Source organism: Leptopilina heterotoma, unplaced genomic scaffold (genome assembly GCF_015476425.1).
Source record: "Leptopilina heterotoma isolate Lh14 unplaced genomic scaffold, ASM1547642v1 Lhet_156, whole genome shotgun sequence".
NCBI lineage: Eukaryota > Metazoa > Arthropoda > Insecta > Hymenoptera > Figitidae > Leptopilina > Leptopilina heterotoma.
Window position 1 is genome coordinate 370,822 of NW_025110870.1, and position 17,229 is coordinate 388,050.

The 17,229-nt window shown below is 24.9% G+C and overlaps 1 protein-coding gene across 6 annotated transcripts in view; it reads left to right on the forward strand.

Moving 5' to 3' along the window:
- The window catches only part of LOC122498634 (transcription factor AP-2-epsilon), a 376,673-nt gene that overhangs the window by 319,109 nt on the left and 40,335 nt on the right, over positions 1-17,229 (forward strand). For all 6 annotated transcript variants that reach the window (XM_043606457.1, XM_043606459.1, XM_043606458.1 and 3 more), the window contains one exon: positions 246-297. In XM_043606457.1, coding sequence (XP_043462392.1) covers positions 246-297 — 52 coding nt within the window. The remainder of the gene's footprint in view (positions 1-245; positions 298-17,229) is intronic.

Below are 17,229 nucleotides of genomic sequence, written 5' to 3' on the forward strand. Positions count from 1 at the left end.
ACTTGCAATTCGGCACAGTTAAAATGTATATTTAATGATTCAAAACAGAAATTAAAATAAAATTTACCCCTTTTTAAATTGTTGTATTTACAAAAATTTGGAATTCTTGGTCTGAAATTTTGGGGAAAGTGGTTGATCTATACATTACCTACATCATTATCTATTCTCTTTTCATTTGGTTCACACAAAGTAATCATACGTTTTCAGTTGTTGCTGTGAAATTATTTTTCATCTTTATATTACAGAACACAAATGTCGACGATGGGGGCTTCATGAACGACTTACCGCTTCTAAAAAGTAAGTTCCATGAATTATTAACCTTTCATTTCTTAGGAAATTAAAACCTCATATCAAAGAAATTGATTTGATTGTCTTTGAATTCATGAATGAATTTTGAATTAATAATTAAACGTCTTAACAATATGTCAACATAATCTTTATGAAGACTAGACGCCTAAGGGGGCATCATCGAAATATTTAAGATCAGCAGTTAGTATTGCCGGAACTAAACGATCAATATTTGTTTCAAACTGTTCAATAAATTCTGAGATGTGGACATTTTTCTATAACTAAAATTACTGCAGTTGACTGGGGTTAACAGTACATTGAACTGTAAAGTACGGTATTCAATTATTACCTTTATCTAAGCATCAAAGTTAGCTTCCTTTGAAAAGGAATTATATTATGATCATATTTTCTAAAACAATGATTGATTTTGTGCGGAAATAAATCATTAGTTTCGTACCACACCCTATATATGTGAGAAGCGACGTTTGTAATATGAGGATAGTTGAACACGCAATTCACAATCGAAATTCAGACTGCGAGCCTATTGTGGGCTAATAAGTAGGTAATCCTGCACCAAGTGGTGGACTTTTTGACATTCGACACTATTGAGGAGGAATTTTGAACGAAGTCACGCGAGACGCCGAGCCGCATCACGTGTTATGTGGATTGCATTCACTAAACTGTATTTATGTACACGAATGGCAAAACTTTGAATTACGTATATTATGTCCTACTCTCGCAAAACTCTCGTCAGTTTCATTTTTTTGAATAATTTTCCTAGATGCCAATATACAAGAACCCCGGCATTCGGAAACCTATAATATAGATTTTTAGTCCCTTGAGTGTCAACCTAAAATACCTAGTAATTTATACTTTTTTGGTGATATAATTAATATTCAGACGTGGTTATAATTTGCAGGTAAAAAATAATGCTTTCTTATTTGGCACTAGAGATTTTTTCTTGAAACACGAAATCGACGTTCTGTATAATATTTTACTTAACTTGGAAATATTTCGAAGAAGTGCTCCGGAATTTCCTCATGATATTTCTATCAGATATCTGTCAGAATTCAGATGGAAATTATTATTGAAACTCCTGGGGAATATTTTCGGATTGTTTGTTATTAGGATACATTATTAGCAATCCAGACATTCGGACAGGAATGTCATAAACTTGTCCTTTTAATTTTTATCACCCATAATCTGATATAGTGTTGAAGGAAAGCTGAATTTGAAAAAAGTTTGAAAGAAGACCATTGTAAATGTTAAAATTAAAGAATCCACCCTATATGTGCTTGGTGTTTTCAGCACGCCCCGATATTAAAGCTAATAAGTCTGCTCGTTTGTCCATCGCCTCACCCTTCATAATTCTCTTTTTTTCGAGAGAAACATTTGACATCAGTTAGAGGCACAACTGAAAACGTAAGAATTTCAAGGAGAACGAGAACGCGATGTGCCACGAACGGAACACGTTATTACCCCTTGAAAGAAGAACTATACGGGTATAATGGACTGTTACGGAAATGTACAATAGTACAAAGGTACAATTGCTATAGAATTACCGATGCGTACTTGGTGCATGACGAGGAGAGAAGAAAATCACTAGTAAATGTTAGGGAGAGAGAGAGAGGTGTCAAGGAAGAAGAGAAATAAAAATAAAGCAAAAGTGTGTGCCCGCGGGCGGGTCGGATTTCGTTTATTGTCATTGTAATTTCTTGACGGGGTGTAGTTTTTGGGGCGGTCTTCACCACAGGGGTATTACCTACAGATGGCTGTTTGTTCGAATGTCACCGAGGGTTATTATATGCCTCGTTACTTCGCACTCACAGACCTTATTTAGACATTTTTTCCACAACCTTTCTACTTGTCAACTTTACACACGAGAGAGACGTGTAAATTATGTATCTACCTAACGTTTAATTCCAAAGTCCTTCCAAAACATATTTATAACTATAAAAATTAATTTTTGCCTCCATTTCTTTTGTATCAAGTCACCGTACATTTCCTGAAGTGGTATCTATAATTCTTTCTTTTAAAATTTGCAGAGTTGTCACAGAATTAACCCATTAATGCCCCTGGGACATATATGTCCCAGAATGTCCCACTTACAAAAAGCTTAATATCTATGAACAAAATTAATATTTTTCATTTAAATTTGGTGCGTTTTCTTCAGCATAGAGAGAGCTCCATAAAAATGTTGTTCAGAAAGTATCTCAAATTTGTTATTGTTTAAAAAAATATCAATTTTTAAAATTTATGAATTTCTAAAACATTTTGACTTTGCATGTCATTACTCGCCTTTTTAAATTTTGATAAAGTCAGAGTTGCCACACAACCTGGAAAATTGTTGTTTTGTAAAGTAATTGAGTTTTTTCTTGAAATCTAATACAAATTTTTCTATTTCTGTCAATAATTTCTTTTCGAAATTCATCAGAAATTCAATAAAATTCAAGTGTAAAATTTTCAGAGGTCACTTTCTGAGGAATTTTATTCAGCGGTCAATTAAATTTTTTTTAAAATTATTATATTCAATATAGATAATTTATAATTATTAAATTCTCTAATTCGCAATTTTTAATTATTGAAGAAGCTAAAAGAGATGTCAGCAACGTGGGAAAAAACTCGACAGAAGTTTATTAATAACGCTTCAAGGATAAATGACAAACCGTTTGCTTGCCAGCTTCTTTAGAATTAATTTTTTTTCCTGCCCTCCTGCAACTTTCAACACAGATTATTCATATTCTTATGGATGTTTAACCTTATTTTCAAAGTATGACCTGATTTTAGTAGACAATCTATGAACGCAAAAAAATAAAAATTTGGTAGAAAGATAAACACACTTTTTACCAAACTGCAGATGTGAGACAGAATAATATACACGAAATAATTTCACATTCTTCATTATCTCAGTGGTTCCTTTCAGCGCATAATTGAGGTGCCTCACTGTGAAATAACTTAATAAATTCCATGATAAGGCGATACTTATTGCTTTCAAACTGAATGCAAAAAAATATATATTGCCATGACGATTGCTCGAAGAAAATTCTGCTCACTGACTATATAGTCGTTACTCGAGGCACGTACGAAAATTAATCTTGAGAAAGTAAAAATGTGTCAGAATAATAAAAAGAGGAGAGTCTTGATTTTATCATGCCTCTTGTATACCTAATGAAAATTTCAGATGACAAATTTATAAAATCAGGGAACTCGACTTACTTTAGATGTGTTTATGGTTTTCTCGAATAATGATGACACATCATTCTGCAAATTATGTTTCACGTATTTATTTTATTGTTTTAATTAAAATTTTATTCGTGCTGTGTCAAAATATCTTGACATGGATAAATAATCTCGGAAAAAGACCCATTTGACGGGATAACATTTTTTTTGGTCAATTAATTTTCGAAAGATCAACATTTTTGCAGGGCTCGAACCGCAGTGAAAGTATTTAAAAATACGGACTTTACGGACCAAAAATGAAAAATTAAGGACCATTTACAGATCAATAATTCCGAGTCAAATAAGAGAACATTTTACTTAAAACTAGAAATTAAATTTTTCATAAATAAAAAATGAAGATATCGATCAAACCCTGTTTGTAGGAACCAAAAATCTTTGAATTTTAATGACCCATTTTAACTGTTTAAGAATTAGGAGTAACTAGCATTTATCTAGACCACCCTTATCGGTCTTTCTGGAGAAGAGAGGAAATTAATAACATAATTATTTAGAGAAAACGGAAAGAAATAAAAAAACGAAACAAGAATGAAACGTGTAATTTATGCGTATACATCATGTTTATGATGTTCATTTATCTAAAAGTGAACTAAATAGCGGCCCTTTGAGAGAAGGGTTTTTAACTTCTTATTCCTACAAATGGATCACAATTCTTGGCAGAAAATGACGAAAGAATCAGGATCAGTAATTGTATAACCGGCTTCCAAGAAGCGGAACGTGGTTGCTGCATCATGCTGCGATCATCGTGTTCGCTATTCTATATAGACAACTTGCCGTTCAAGTAGTTTTACTCTGACTCGCCCAACCATCGGCAGATTCATCCCATCCGTAAGCTTTCTTTGTACACGTTGCGAGTTTGCGACCACTCCTCTTGGTTAAAAAAAAGTTATCAAGTTTAATTAAACAATCCGTTAGCAAGCAGTCTTCAACAATACTATCAATTCTCCTGTCGTCGCGTATATTGTAACATTTTTTTCTTTTTTGTATCAGTTGAGTGAAGCCGTTACAACACAGGGGTAACTGCCCTCTTGAAAACATCCGTTTTTTTACACCATTTTGCTTTTCCCTATTTTCGAAATTCAATTTTTGATGTCTTTCAAAACAAATACAATCAAATTTATGATATCACTTAAACTTTATTTCTCAACCAGCTAACTTCTTACTTATTTTTTAAAATAAAATCAACAATTTAAAAATAATAGAATTTCAAAAATTTGTAATTCAATTTTTTGTTCAAAACACTAAAAACATTCAATTTTGGAGAAATTATAAATAATTGCAGAAATTCAATTGTTTTCAAAAGTAATAATTATAATAAAATTTAACAACGTTCAAAAAGTTTCAAAATTCTCGACAAAAATTCAATTATTTTTATAAAAAACAAAATTATTCTTCGAAATTCAATTATTTTCAAAAATAAGAATAAAATTCTTGTCAAAATTTCAATTATTTAAAAAAAATTTTCTCATTTCAAAATAATTTTCAGTATCTACTATTTTCATAAAATTTCAAAACAGAATTCAATTATTTAAAAATTTTTTTGTAAAAATCTTCGTAAGAATTCAATTCTTTACATGAATAATAATAAGAAATAAAAATTTCACAAAAAGAATTCAATTATTAAAAAAAAATTTTTGTAAAAATTCAATTCTTTTCATGAATAATAATAAAAAATAAAAACTTCCCAAAAAGAATTCAATTATTTAAAAAATTTTTTGTAAAATTCTTCGTAAGAATTCAATTCTTTTCATTAATAATTTTTTGAAAGAATTCAATTATGTCGATAAATATAACAAAATTATTCCCGAAAATTCAATTATTTTGAGACTTTTATTGAAATTCTTTGCAAAATTCAATTATTTTTATAAATAACAAAATTCTTCTTCGAAATTCAATTATTTTCAAAAACAAGAATGAAATTCTTGGAAAAATTTCAATTATATTTAGAAATTTTTCTCAGTTTAATGATTTTCAGTATCTACTTATTTAAATAAAATTTCCCAAAAAGAATTCAAATATTTAAAATAATTTTTCATAAAAATCTTCGTAAGAATTCAATTTTTTTCATGAATAATAATATACGTAAAAAATAAAAATTTCCTAAAAAGAATTCAAATGTTTAAACAAATTTTTGTTAAAATCTTCGTAAGAATTCAATTCTTTTCATGAATAATATAATAAAAAATTAAAATTCTTTTCGCATGAATAATTCTTTGAAAGAATTCAATTATGATGTCGATAAATAAAAAAGTTATTATTTCCAAAAATTCAAATATTTTGAGTCATTTTAATGAAATTCTTTGCAAAATTCAATTATTTTTATAAATAACAATATTCATCACAAGAATTCAATTATTTTTAAAAGTAATAAATTTTTTCTTGGAAATTGAATTATTTTAAAAAATTTTAACAAAATCGTTCGCAAGAATTCAATTCTTTTCATGAATAATAAAAATTTCACAGGAATTCAATTATTTACAAATTTTTTTTTTTTATAAATTCCTTCGCAATAATTCAATTATTAGTTTCATAAATAACAAAATTTTTTCAATTATTTTCATAAAAAAATAATTAAAAAATTCTAAAAAATAATAATTAAATTGAAATGATGAAAATAATTTTGAAAAAATTACAGTAACAATATTATTATAACATAAAATAATGATTTTTATTACTCGTTAATTATTATTAATTATTATAAAACATGAAAAAATCGATCACTCCGAGTCTTCGACTCGGAGCAATCGATATCTTCATGTTTTATAAAAATACTTTTATAATTTCTTTCTTCTTACATACTTTTTTTTAAAATAAAATTTGCAATTTAAAAAAAATAGAATTTAAAAATTTTTTATTCAATTTTTTTTTCATATATATTATATATAAAATATGAGACGGGAATATATAAAGTTTCTTTTCCCAAAAGAAAAGAATAAGTTTGTGAACAATATTGTTCTTCATAAATAAAAATCATGCATAAAATGGGTATATTTCCTATTTCTTAATCATAATTTTTTAACAATTAACAGTTTTATTTAATATTTTTTATTTTTAAAAATAAAAAGGACAAAAATTTTCATAACTTAGATTCTTTAAACATAATCTGTTATAGAAAAAAGCATATATAATAAACAAAATTTATTTGTTAATCATAATTTTTTAAAAGTTTTTTTTTATAGATGTTTTGTCCCATATAATAAATTTGATATTGTTTACAATTTTTGGCATTTTCTTTATGACTGGAAGATGTTTATAACATTTAATTAACAAAATTAAGAATAAGTGTATTATTTTATAGATTAAATATAAAAAAATAAACAAATATAGGATATGATATAAAAAAAAATATTAAAAAAATCTTTTACTTTTTTATAGATTAAATAAATTCTGATGACGAAACAATTTCGAAACGTTAATTAAATGTTATATACATTTTTTTGTCCTAAAGAAAATAACAAAAATTAAACAATATAATAATTTTTTTTTTAAATTTCAAATTTTCTAATTTTAAATACTTATTATTTTAATATAAATCTTCATTTTAACACCAGATTTCTTGTCATTTCAACATTTTTAAAGTGTTTTTCTTCAGGCAATAATTTAAAAAATTTGAATACTATTATTTCTAGTAAAAAAATTATTAATCACTAAACTGTTAATTTAAATGTTTGGCAAAGAATGGGCAACGACTAGAATCTATTTTTATGAAATGTTTTACTTTTTATACAAATTTTTTTCATTTTACGAAGTAATAGAGAAGAGTCTGGCAAAGTATGGCCAGAGACTAGAATGAATTTTTGCAAATTTTTTTAGCGTTTTTAAAAAATTTTCTTTTCTTCTCAAAGTATAAAAAAAAGAGTCTGGCGAAGTACAGAGAACTGCTGAAATCAATTTTCAATTTTTAATTTTAACAAATAGTTTTCATCTTTTGAAGTATGGCAAAAATTTGTTAAAGTTTTGGCAATAGCTAATATAATTTTTTGCAAAATTTTCAAGAATATTTTTCATTCTTTAGAGTGTGGTCAAAATCATGTAAAGTATGGCAATGGTTATCATCCATGTTTTGAAAAATTTTTGAGTTTTTGTAACAAATTTCTTTGAACTTTTATAAAATGGGCAGAGTTTGTAGACATAGACATCCTAAGTATATATGTACTGAGAACTTCCTAAAGATCCATATTTTGGAAAATTTATAAATTTTGATAGAAAAGTAAAAAATTTCTCAAGAATTGATTCTACTTTTTTTTCTAAAGTTTGAAAAATTTATAAATTTTGATAGAAAAGTAAAAAATGTCATCATCTAAATGAAAGCTATAAGTATAAACATATTTGACTCTCGCAGAAATGAAATGTGAAAATGAAAAATTTGCACATATTGTGTATAATTATTTATGTTTTGCAATTATCCTGAAATGAAAATCGAACAAGTGACTGGTAATTAACTCTATAAAGAGAAACGTGACCGACAAACTCGTGAAGATATGGTTTAGGAAGATCGTTTGCGCTGAAATGTTGTAAAATGATTTACAAAGTTAGTTAGATAGTAAAACTATATGTTTGCGTGAGGGACTATTTAAATGCTCGTATAATACACCGAAAGACGTTTCAATTACACATAAATTTTAATGACAATATGCTCATTGTACCGTTAAACCTAATTAATAAATGGCAGTTCAACAATTTTCTAAACTCTCGCCGCGATGCAAGAAATATCACTTCAAGTGCAAATACTCATTCCGAAATTAATTAACAACTTGCAATCTATTTAATGTGCCTTGCATTTTTTTCTTTATGAAATTGAAATATTATTTTTGTAATAAAAAAGTCTTGAATAACGATAAATCGAAATTGGTAATTTGTAATGTGAATTTTAATTTTTTATCAAATGAAATCAAATCATTGAGACATTACATTGAGGTCTTTTTATTTAAAAAAAATAATTTAAAAAACGGTTTTTGTCTAGAAATAAGGGAAAAGTCGGGGAAAACAAAAAAATTTTTGTGTCAACTCTGGAACAGGGCTCGGATTGTATGACTTTTTCGACTTTTTCGAGATTTTTTTAAGTAAAATGCCACTGAAATAAAAAATTTTTTTTTAATTTAAAGAAAAAAGTTTGAGTAAAAAAATGTTCTGTTACATTTATTTACAAATTTCTTTCAAATTTTTCGAAAACATCAATAACTTATTTTTTAAATAAATATTTAATTATTATTTTTCCATAGGAATTAAAATTCTTCAAAAGATTCAAATTCAAACCTTTTTGAAATTAAACAACTTATAAAAAATTGTGATAAAACATGAAGAAATCGATCACTCCGAGTCTTCGACTCGGAGCAATCGATGTCTACATGTTTCATAATAAATTAATAATTAATGATGTCCGAGTGATAAAATCATTATCTTTTATATTATATAAAACTTGAAAAAAAAATTTTTTTATTATTTTTAATAAAAATAATTGAATTATTGAAAACAAAGCTATAAAACATTAGTAAGTAATTAAATTATGCAGAAGAATTTTGATACTTACAAAAATAATTGAAATTTTGAGAAGAATTTAAAAAAAAAAAAATTTGAAAATAATTGAATTTCTGACAAGAATTTTCTTACTTTTGAAAATATTTGAATTTTGCAAAAAATTTTATCAGAACTTTCCAAAATAATTAAATTTCCAGAATGAATTTTATTATTTATGAAGATAATTAAAATTTTAACGAAAAATTTTAAAAAAGAATAAAAAATAATTGAATTTCTAGGATGAATTTTATTATTTATAAAGATAATTGAAATTTTTGACAAGAATTTTATTAAAATTTTTGCAAATAATTGAATTTTAGAGAAGAATTTTATTACTCTTAAAGAAAAGTGAAATTTTGAACAGATTTTTTTTAAAAATGTTTAAAAGTAATTGAATTTTGCAGACGAATTTTGATATTTATAAAGATAATTGAAATTTTGAGAAGAATTTAAAAAAAAAATTTTTTTAATAATTTAATTTCTGCCAAGAATTTTATTACTTCTGAAGATAATAAATGAATTTCGCTAAGAATTTTATCAGAACTTTTAAAAATAATTAAATTTTTATTATACATTTTATTACTTATAAAATTTAGACAAAAAATTTAAAAAAATTTTTGAAAATAATTTAATTTCTGCGAAAAATTTTATTACTTTTGAAAATAATTGAATTTCTAGAATGAATTTTATTATTTATAAAGATAATTGAAATATTGCCAAGAATTTTATTAAAATCTTTGCAAATATATGAATTTTAGAGAAGAAGTTTATTATTCACATAGATAATTGATGAACTGATTTTTCTTGAAAGTAAATTGAATTTTGCAGAAGAATTTTGATATTCATAAACATAATTGAATTTTTAAAAATAATTGAATTTTGCAAAGAATTTTATCAGAACTTTTGAAAATAATTAAACTTTGACGAAAAATTTTCAAAAAAATATTGAATATCATTGAATTTCTGAGAGGAATTTTATTACTTTTGAAAATAATTGAATTTCAGAGAAGAATTTTATTAAATTTTTTTTTTAAATATTGAATTTCGGCGAAGAATATTATTATATTTATAAAAATAATTGACATTTTAAAGAGAATTTAAAAAAAAATGTTAAATATACGTAATTAAAATATTGCTTTGAGTTTTATTAAATTTTTTTTTAAATATTATTTTGGATTGTTTGATATTAATGTGTCTGTTGTCGAGAAATGTGATTTTTCTTTTGCAATTTTGACAATTTCATGTTTTCTTTTTGTCGTTTTTTCTAAGATTTCATGCGACTTTTTCGGAAATTTTATGCGACTTTTTGTGACTTTTGTTGTAAATTTATGCGACAAAAGTGACTTTTTTTTGAGTTTTAAAGACGATCCGAGCCCTGCTGGAACAAAAAGTAGATATAAAATTGAAATATGTATCGAGTTCTCCAATGAACAAATGATTCGTGAATTGTACCTAAATTTAATCTAATGTCGCTGAAAAGTGTTCTTCAGAACGAAAATGTTTTTTTATTGCTCTCGCAGTAGCAAAATTTGTTCATTGATTCGAGTTTAGTTGAACATCCAAGTAGAATATTGAAAACATCCTAATCGACAGAATAGTTTTGCAGTCACCATTTTTAATGCGTCGCACAAGCATAAAGCCTTGCGTCCTTCTCTGCATGTGGGGGCTGCAAAGGGGTGTGTAAGGGGTGAGAAAACAGGGAAAGTGAGAGTGAGAGTCAGTCAGCATGCACGAAAATGAAAACCTTAATTAAATTAACGAGGACCAGTAACTTTTCACCCTCGAGCATTCATTCAGCCCTCTCCACTATTAAACTTTCGAAAAGTCGCACCCCAATCCTTCATTCTAACCAATCGAGGTCGTGATATAAGTGAGACATTTCTGCACGACGATTGGTCCGTTTCCGGTGCTTTGATTACCCAGGAAATTGTGCGTACACGCGTCGTCAGTCCTTATAAAAGAATTTAACACCCATTTATTTAGGATATTGCAAATTTCGAGAACTGCCACCATTCAACATATTTTCTTTCTGTCTCGCCGCCATTTGCATTGCCAAGAGCAATAATTATTACGTACAGTGGGTCAAAATTATTATTAACAAAATTAATCTTCGCATTCTTTCATTCATTCTGTCCAGTTAGTTTCTGTGTATGCTTTTGTTTTTTTTTCTTTCAATTGGTTTCTAATATCATTGTCCACCATATTGGATCGGCCATTTTGAAATTTGTATTTTATCTGATTTCAGATTTTTTTATTGTAGAAAACGTTTCATATTATTTTTATTTATTTTTTTTTATTGACATTTTGAATTTTTTAAATTCATCGACTTTAAAAATCTCAAAGTAAGTATTTTTCAATGATTTCGTATTATTTTTTTAAATTTCTCTATAGGGGTCAAAAGTCACATATATTTTTTTAAATTGTGAATATTGTTTTACAAATCGAAAATATGTAGGTATTTTTTCATAATTCATAATAAAATAATATTAGAAATTAGAAAATTAAAAAAAAATTATGATTAACAAATGAAAAATAAAAAAAAATAAATAAAAAAGAATAAAAAAAAATCAATTTTCATAAGGAAATAATTTGCATCAATTCTATTTCTTAATTTCAATTGTTTAAATAAAATTCAAAGTCTTTTTTTAAAACAAAGGAAAAAAATGTTTATAAATTATATTTGCGAATTAAAAATTTCAACTGAAAATGAAAATTTTGGAATTTTTAGAAAATAAAAGAAAAAATTTTACTCAAAAAAATATTCTGTTTTGTCTTCTTAAAATATTAAAAATATTTCATTATTATTAATTTTCCATAGAAATTAAGATCGATTTCTTTATGTTTTATAATAATTAAAGTGCGGATCGAGTGCTAAGATCATTATTTTAATCACTGTAACTATACTTAAAAATTATTTTCATATTCTATTATTATCTAAAATTTAAACTAAAATTCATTATCAAATTAATTTTAATTGGAAAATTCTAAAAGAATTCAATTATTTAAATACAAAAATAAATTATTAATTGAATAATTGAATGTTTATTAAAATTTAATTGTTATAAAGAATTTTATTAACAAATTATTAAATAATTGAATTCTTTTGACGAATTTTAATAATAAAATTTTTAAGAATAATTACATTTTTCGAGGAATTCGATTAAAATTGTATTAAAAATAATTGAAATTCTGCGATGAGTTTTATTATTTTTGAAAATAATTGAATCCCTAAGAAAAATTGTATTATTTGCAAAAATAATTAAATCTCTGTAAAAATATTTTTATTATTTATAAAAATAATTGAATTATTGCGAAGAAATTTAAAAAAAAATTGTATGTAAATAATTGAATTCCTGTAAAATTTTTATTTTATTTTTTTTTTTAAATTTTTGCATAGAATTTTATTAAAATTTATTTTAAATAATTGAATTCCTTTGGAGAACTTGATTAAAGTAGTAGATATTGAAAATCATCAAATTGAAGGAAAATTTTGAAAATAATTGAAATTTTGCGAAGAATTGTATTAAAATTTTAAGAAGTAATTGAATTCTTAAGAAGAGTTTTATGATTTATAAAGACAATTGAAATTTTGCAAAGACTTTTATTAAAATTTTTGAAAATAATTGAAAATTTGCCAAAAATGTTATTAAAATTTTTTAGAATAATTAAATTTCGGGGGAGCGTTTTATTATTTATAAAAATAATTGAAAAAGAAAATGTAATTAAAATAATTGAAATTTTGACAAGAATTTTATTACAATTTTTGAAAATAATTAAATTTAGAAGAAGAATTTTTTTATTTATAAAGATAATAATTGGGATTTTGTCAAGATTTTTGTTTTAATTTTAAACATAATTGAATTTTGTCATAAGAATTTTATTACTTTTGAAAATAATTGAATTTCTGCAATCATTTGTAGCCTCATCGAAATTCAATTTTTTTTAGTGTTGTTAACTAAAATCCTTCTATAAAGCAATTATTTTTTATAATTAGTTAAATATACATAAATTGACAAATTTATTTAATTTTAGAAGATTTTGAATAATTAAACTTTTTCAAAAATCTAAGTTTATTGAAATTTCTAATTAAATTCATTCAACATTGAAATTTCATGAAATTTAAAATTGAAACCGTTTGAAGTTTATTTATTCTTTTAAAATCAAATTAATTTTGAAGAATTTAAGTAAAATTCATTAAATAATTTTTTTATTTTTTGATAGTCGTTCAAGATTTAAGTTATTGTAAAAAAATTTTTGTCAGAAATTTGAAAAAAGTGAAGGGTTTTGTATCAGAATTCGTAGTAATTTTATATGTTTATAAGTCAAACAAAAAAGACACAAAAATTTAGAAAATTTTCTTATGAATTTTAAAAATTTAATTTTTTTCAGTACTTTTAATAAAAATTCCTGACTTTTCCCTGAATTCCCTATGTCAAAATATATGATTATTATAATTATAATAATATTAAAACTATATAAATTCCGATTCATATTAGATTTTTATAAAAAATAATTTGAATAAAAAATTTTTCGTATGAAAAAAATTGCTAATTTTATATGAAAAAAGTGAGCGAAAAGTCAGCCGCGCGCGATTTATTGCTAGTTTAACATTAAGGTACCAAAATTATTAGAATGTTTAAAATTATATGAATTTTAAAGAATTGTCGAATAAAAAAATTAAAAAAAATTTTTTTTTTCAAATAAAAGAATAAAAGGTTTTTAGAAGCGAGTTATAGAAAAAAAATTGATGATGATGATAATAATGTTGGTCATGATATAATTATATCGTATATACAGGTATTATTATATCGTTCATGAAATGATAATTTAGAGGAGAAACGATAAGTTATTAGTAAGACTTTTATTAAAGCATAAACCTCATTTAAGCAGTGACTGTGCGGTTTTTTTTTTCTTTTTCTTTTTTTTTTTTGCTAAATCTACTTTCTCTCTTTTAAAGCGAACACCCTGTCTGCGTGGCGGATCGTAAGTGTCACGCGTTACAGGCACTCAACAAACAGCGAAATATTAATTTATCAATATTCCTCGCGTAATAATCACATCACATAAGCTCCTCATAAATCACGTGCGTTCGTTATACAGCTCTGCCAAGTCATTAAAATGTTTATATTTGTTTGCAAAAAGTTGCACTGATTTTAAAATCATTTCTTTCTGATGATAAATAACTTTTTTCGGTTTTTCTATTCATAATATCTTTGCAATAATTTTTTTTTCAGAAATCAAGTGCAATAGATTTTTTTCTATTTTATTACTTTCTGATTAATTTAATTTAAGTAATTCTAGAAATAGTAAAACAGATTTTGCCTAGGGGGAACGAAAATATTTTTTTATACATAACGCTTGAATGTAAACTCAAAATAAGGATAATCAAAATTGAACGATTAAAGAATCTGAAGGTGTAATAATTATTTTCGTAACAAGGGCGCAAAATAGGTGATTTCGCCAAAGTCGTAATCACCTTTGCGCCCATGATGCGAACATAATTTTTTGTCCTAACTGCATGGAAAGTATGGCATTGAGGGCACGCACGATTAAACGCTCATATTAGTTAAAAATTAAGCTCTATATAAACATTATATCGAATGAAGTCTATAATGATAGAAGTTTTAAAATAGAAATAAAAAAATAATGTATTCTGGAAACATAGTATTTATTTAGAACGTAGTAATTAATAATTAAACAAAACTGAAACAAGAACTTTTAAAATTGACAATTTTGATAAACGAAATGGGAACAAAACCAAATGTCTCATAAGTTTTTTTTAGAGAAAATAAAAAAAAATTGCAAATTTTTAAAGGTAAAATAAAACAAGTTGAAAATATTTGCAGTTCTATAGTCAACTTAAAAAGAAAGTCGAAAATGTCGCATTTTAATGAAGAAAATCGAATAATTAACAAGCGGGCGCAAAATACTTTTCCGCCCGCTTCCCCCACTCCCGGGCGTAATGTGTTACTTTGCGCCCGCCTTAAGTGCCCGAAATGACATACTTTCCGTGCAGGTAGGACAAAAAAACATTTATTGGACTGTACTCCTTAATCGTTTTTCGGTGGTTCTTTAATTATTAGTTACAGTTAAAAAAAAATTGTTTATTATTTCACTTTCTTAATAATTGGACGATTTCCTAAAATTCTTCTCTGATGGATCCGCTCTTCAATAAAAAGTAATTATTCTCGGAAATAAAAATACTCTAAAAAAGCAGTCTCGGAGTGTTTGATAAAATAAATTATTCAAACGTAACACAATGCCTAATACGTGTAATTGATTGTACGTGCGGAGTAATACAAGAAGAGCAAAACTTTCTCAGATTGCAGATAAAAAAGGCGAGTTAAAAATTCCAATCACGCAGAAATAATAGATTTTAAAAAATTGTTCATCTGCTTTGAAAGGTTGGAAAGCAGGTTTCTCAGTAGTTAGTGATATTCCTCGAAGTTTTACTATACTTTCTTGTCTAAGACGAGATATCGCCTAGGAAGTGCAAGACTGGAGACAATTTGTCACTCTAGCCGGGGCGTGGATATATTAGCCAAGGTGCTATAAGGTTAGTCACGACCTGCTTCATAAAGATTAATTGTCAACCGTTTTATGATGGCAAATAATTATTATCGGCTCATGTTTTTAATTTCCATCAATTATAATGTATTAGTCTGCAAAGAAGGAAGTGTAATATCACAGGGAACAGATTTCCCTGCGATGCGGTGCTTTACTTATTAAATATGAGTTATTGCATTGAAACAAGATATTTACCCTTCGTAGAATAATTCTTATTTTTTAATAATTTTACAACTTTGTCGAGAAGTAAAATTAAAAGTTAACTTTATTCCTTTCTACTTCCATAGGTTAAAATTCTCACAAAATTTTGTTAATTTCAACACTTTATTACATCATGGCCATACGTCATTTCTTATTTTAATGTTATTAGTTATTTATACATTGACACATACTGTAAACAAAGTGAAAACATGAATCTTTTCTTCATATACAAGAATATTTCTATTACAGATTCATAAAAATATTTTTTTCAATTTAATTTCAATTATTTTAATTTAACTAAATTTAGAAAAATAATCTTTAATATGTAGATATGGAAACGAAGCACTTTATAATATTCGAAATAAATTCATAGTCAAATTTTCTTTTCTAGCGGCAATGGTTCAAAATTTTAATTACAGGGCTCGAACTAGGTCCGTAAATTCCGTAAAAGTCCGTAAATTTGTTTAAAGTCGGTAAAAGTCAGTCTTTTCTAAAAAAAAAAAGGTTCGTAAAGTCCGTAATTTCATTGAAAAGGCAAGAAAAGTCCGAAAATTCAAAAATATAATTTGGAGAATTTTTGAGAAGTTACAAATAATTGCAAAAATTCAATTATTTTCAAAAGTAATAAAATTCTTTGCAAAAAATCAATTATTTTTAATACAACTTTAATAATATTTCATGAAAGAATTCAATTTTTAAAAAAATTCTTAATAACATTTTTCGAAAGAATCTAATTATTTTCTAAAATTTTAATAAATCCTTCGAAACAATTCAATTGTTTTTATAAATAGTAAAATTCGTCGCAAACTTATTTTTTATAAATAATAAAATTCTTCTCAGGAATTCAATTATTTTCCATACAATTATTAACAAATTCGATTGTATATTCAATAATTTAAAGAAATTTTTCAAAAGAATTAAATTATTTTCTAGAAATTTTAATAAAATTGAGGAATTAAATGTTTAATTTCAATTATTAAGAAAGAGGATTATTGTCAAAACTTGAAAGAAATTACTTTGAAAACTTTCAATTAAAATTATTAAAAATCTCCATTATTTTAAAGAAACTCAAAGAAATTCTTCAAAAAAATTTAATTAAGATTATGAAAAATTTTAATAAAATTCTTCCCAAATTCAATTATTTTAATAAATAATGAAATTCTTCGACGAAATTCAATTATTATCAAATTTTTTGATAAAATTCATTGCAAGAATTCCATGATTTGCAAACTTTTTATAAATTTTGTCACAATAATTCAATTATTTTTATAAATAAGATAAAATTTTTACACAGATTCAATTATTTTTGTAAATAATAAAATTCTTTTTATGAATTCAATTATTTTCATAAATAATAAAATTTTCGCAGGAATTCAATTATTTGCAAAAACAATTTTCATAAAATTTTTCCAAAATAAT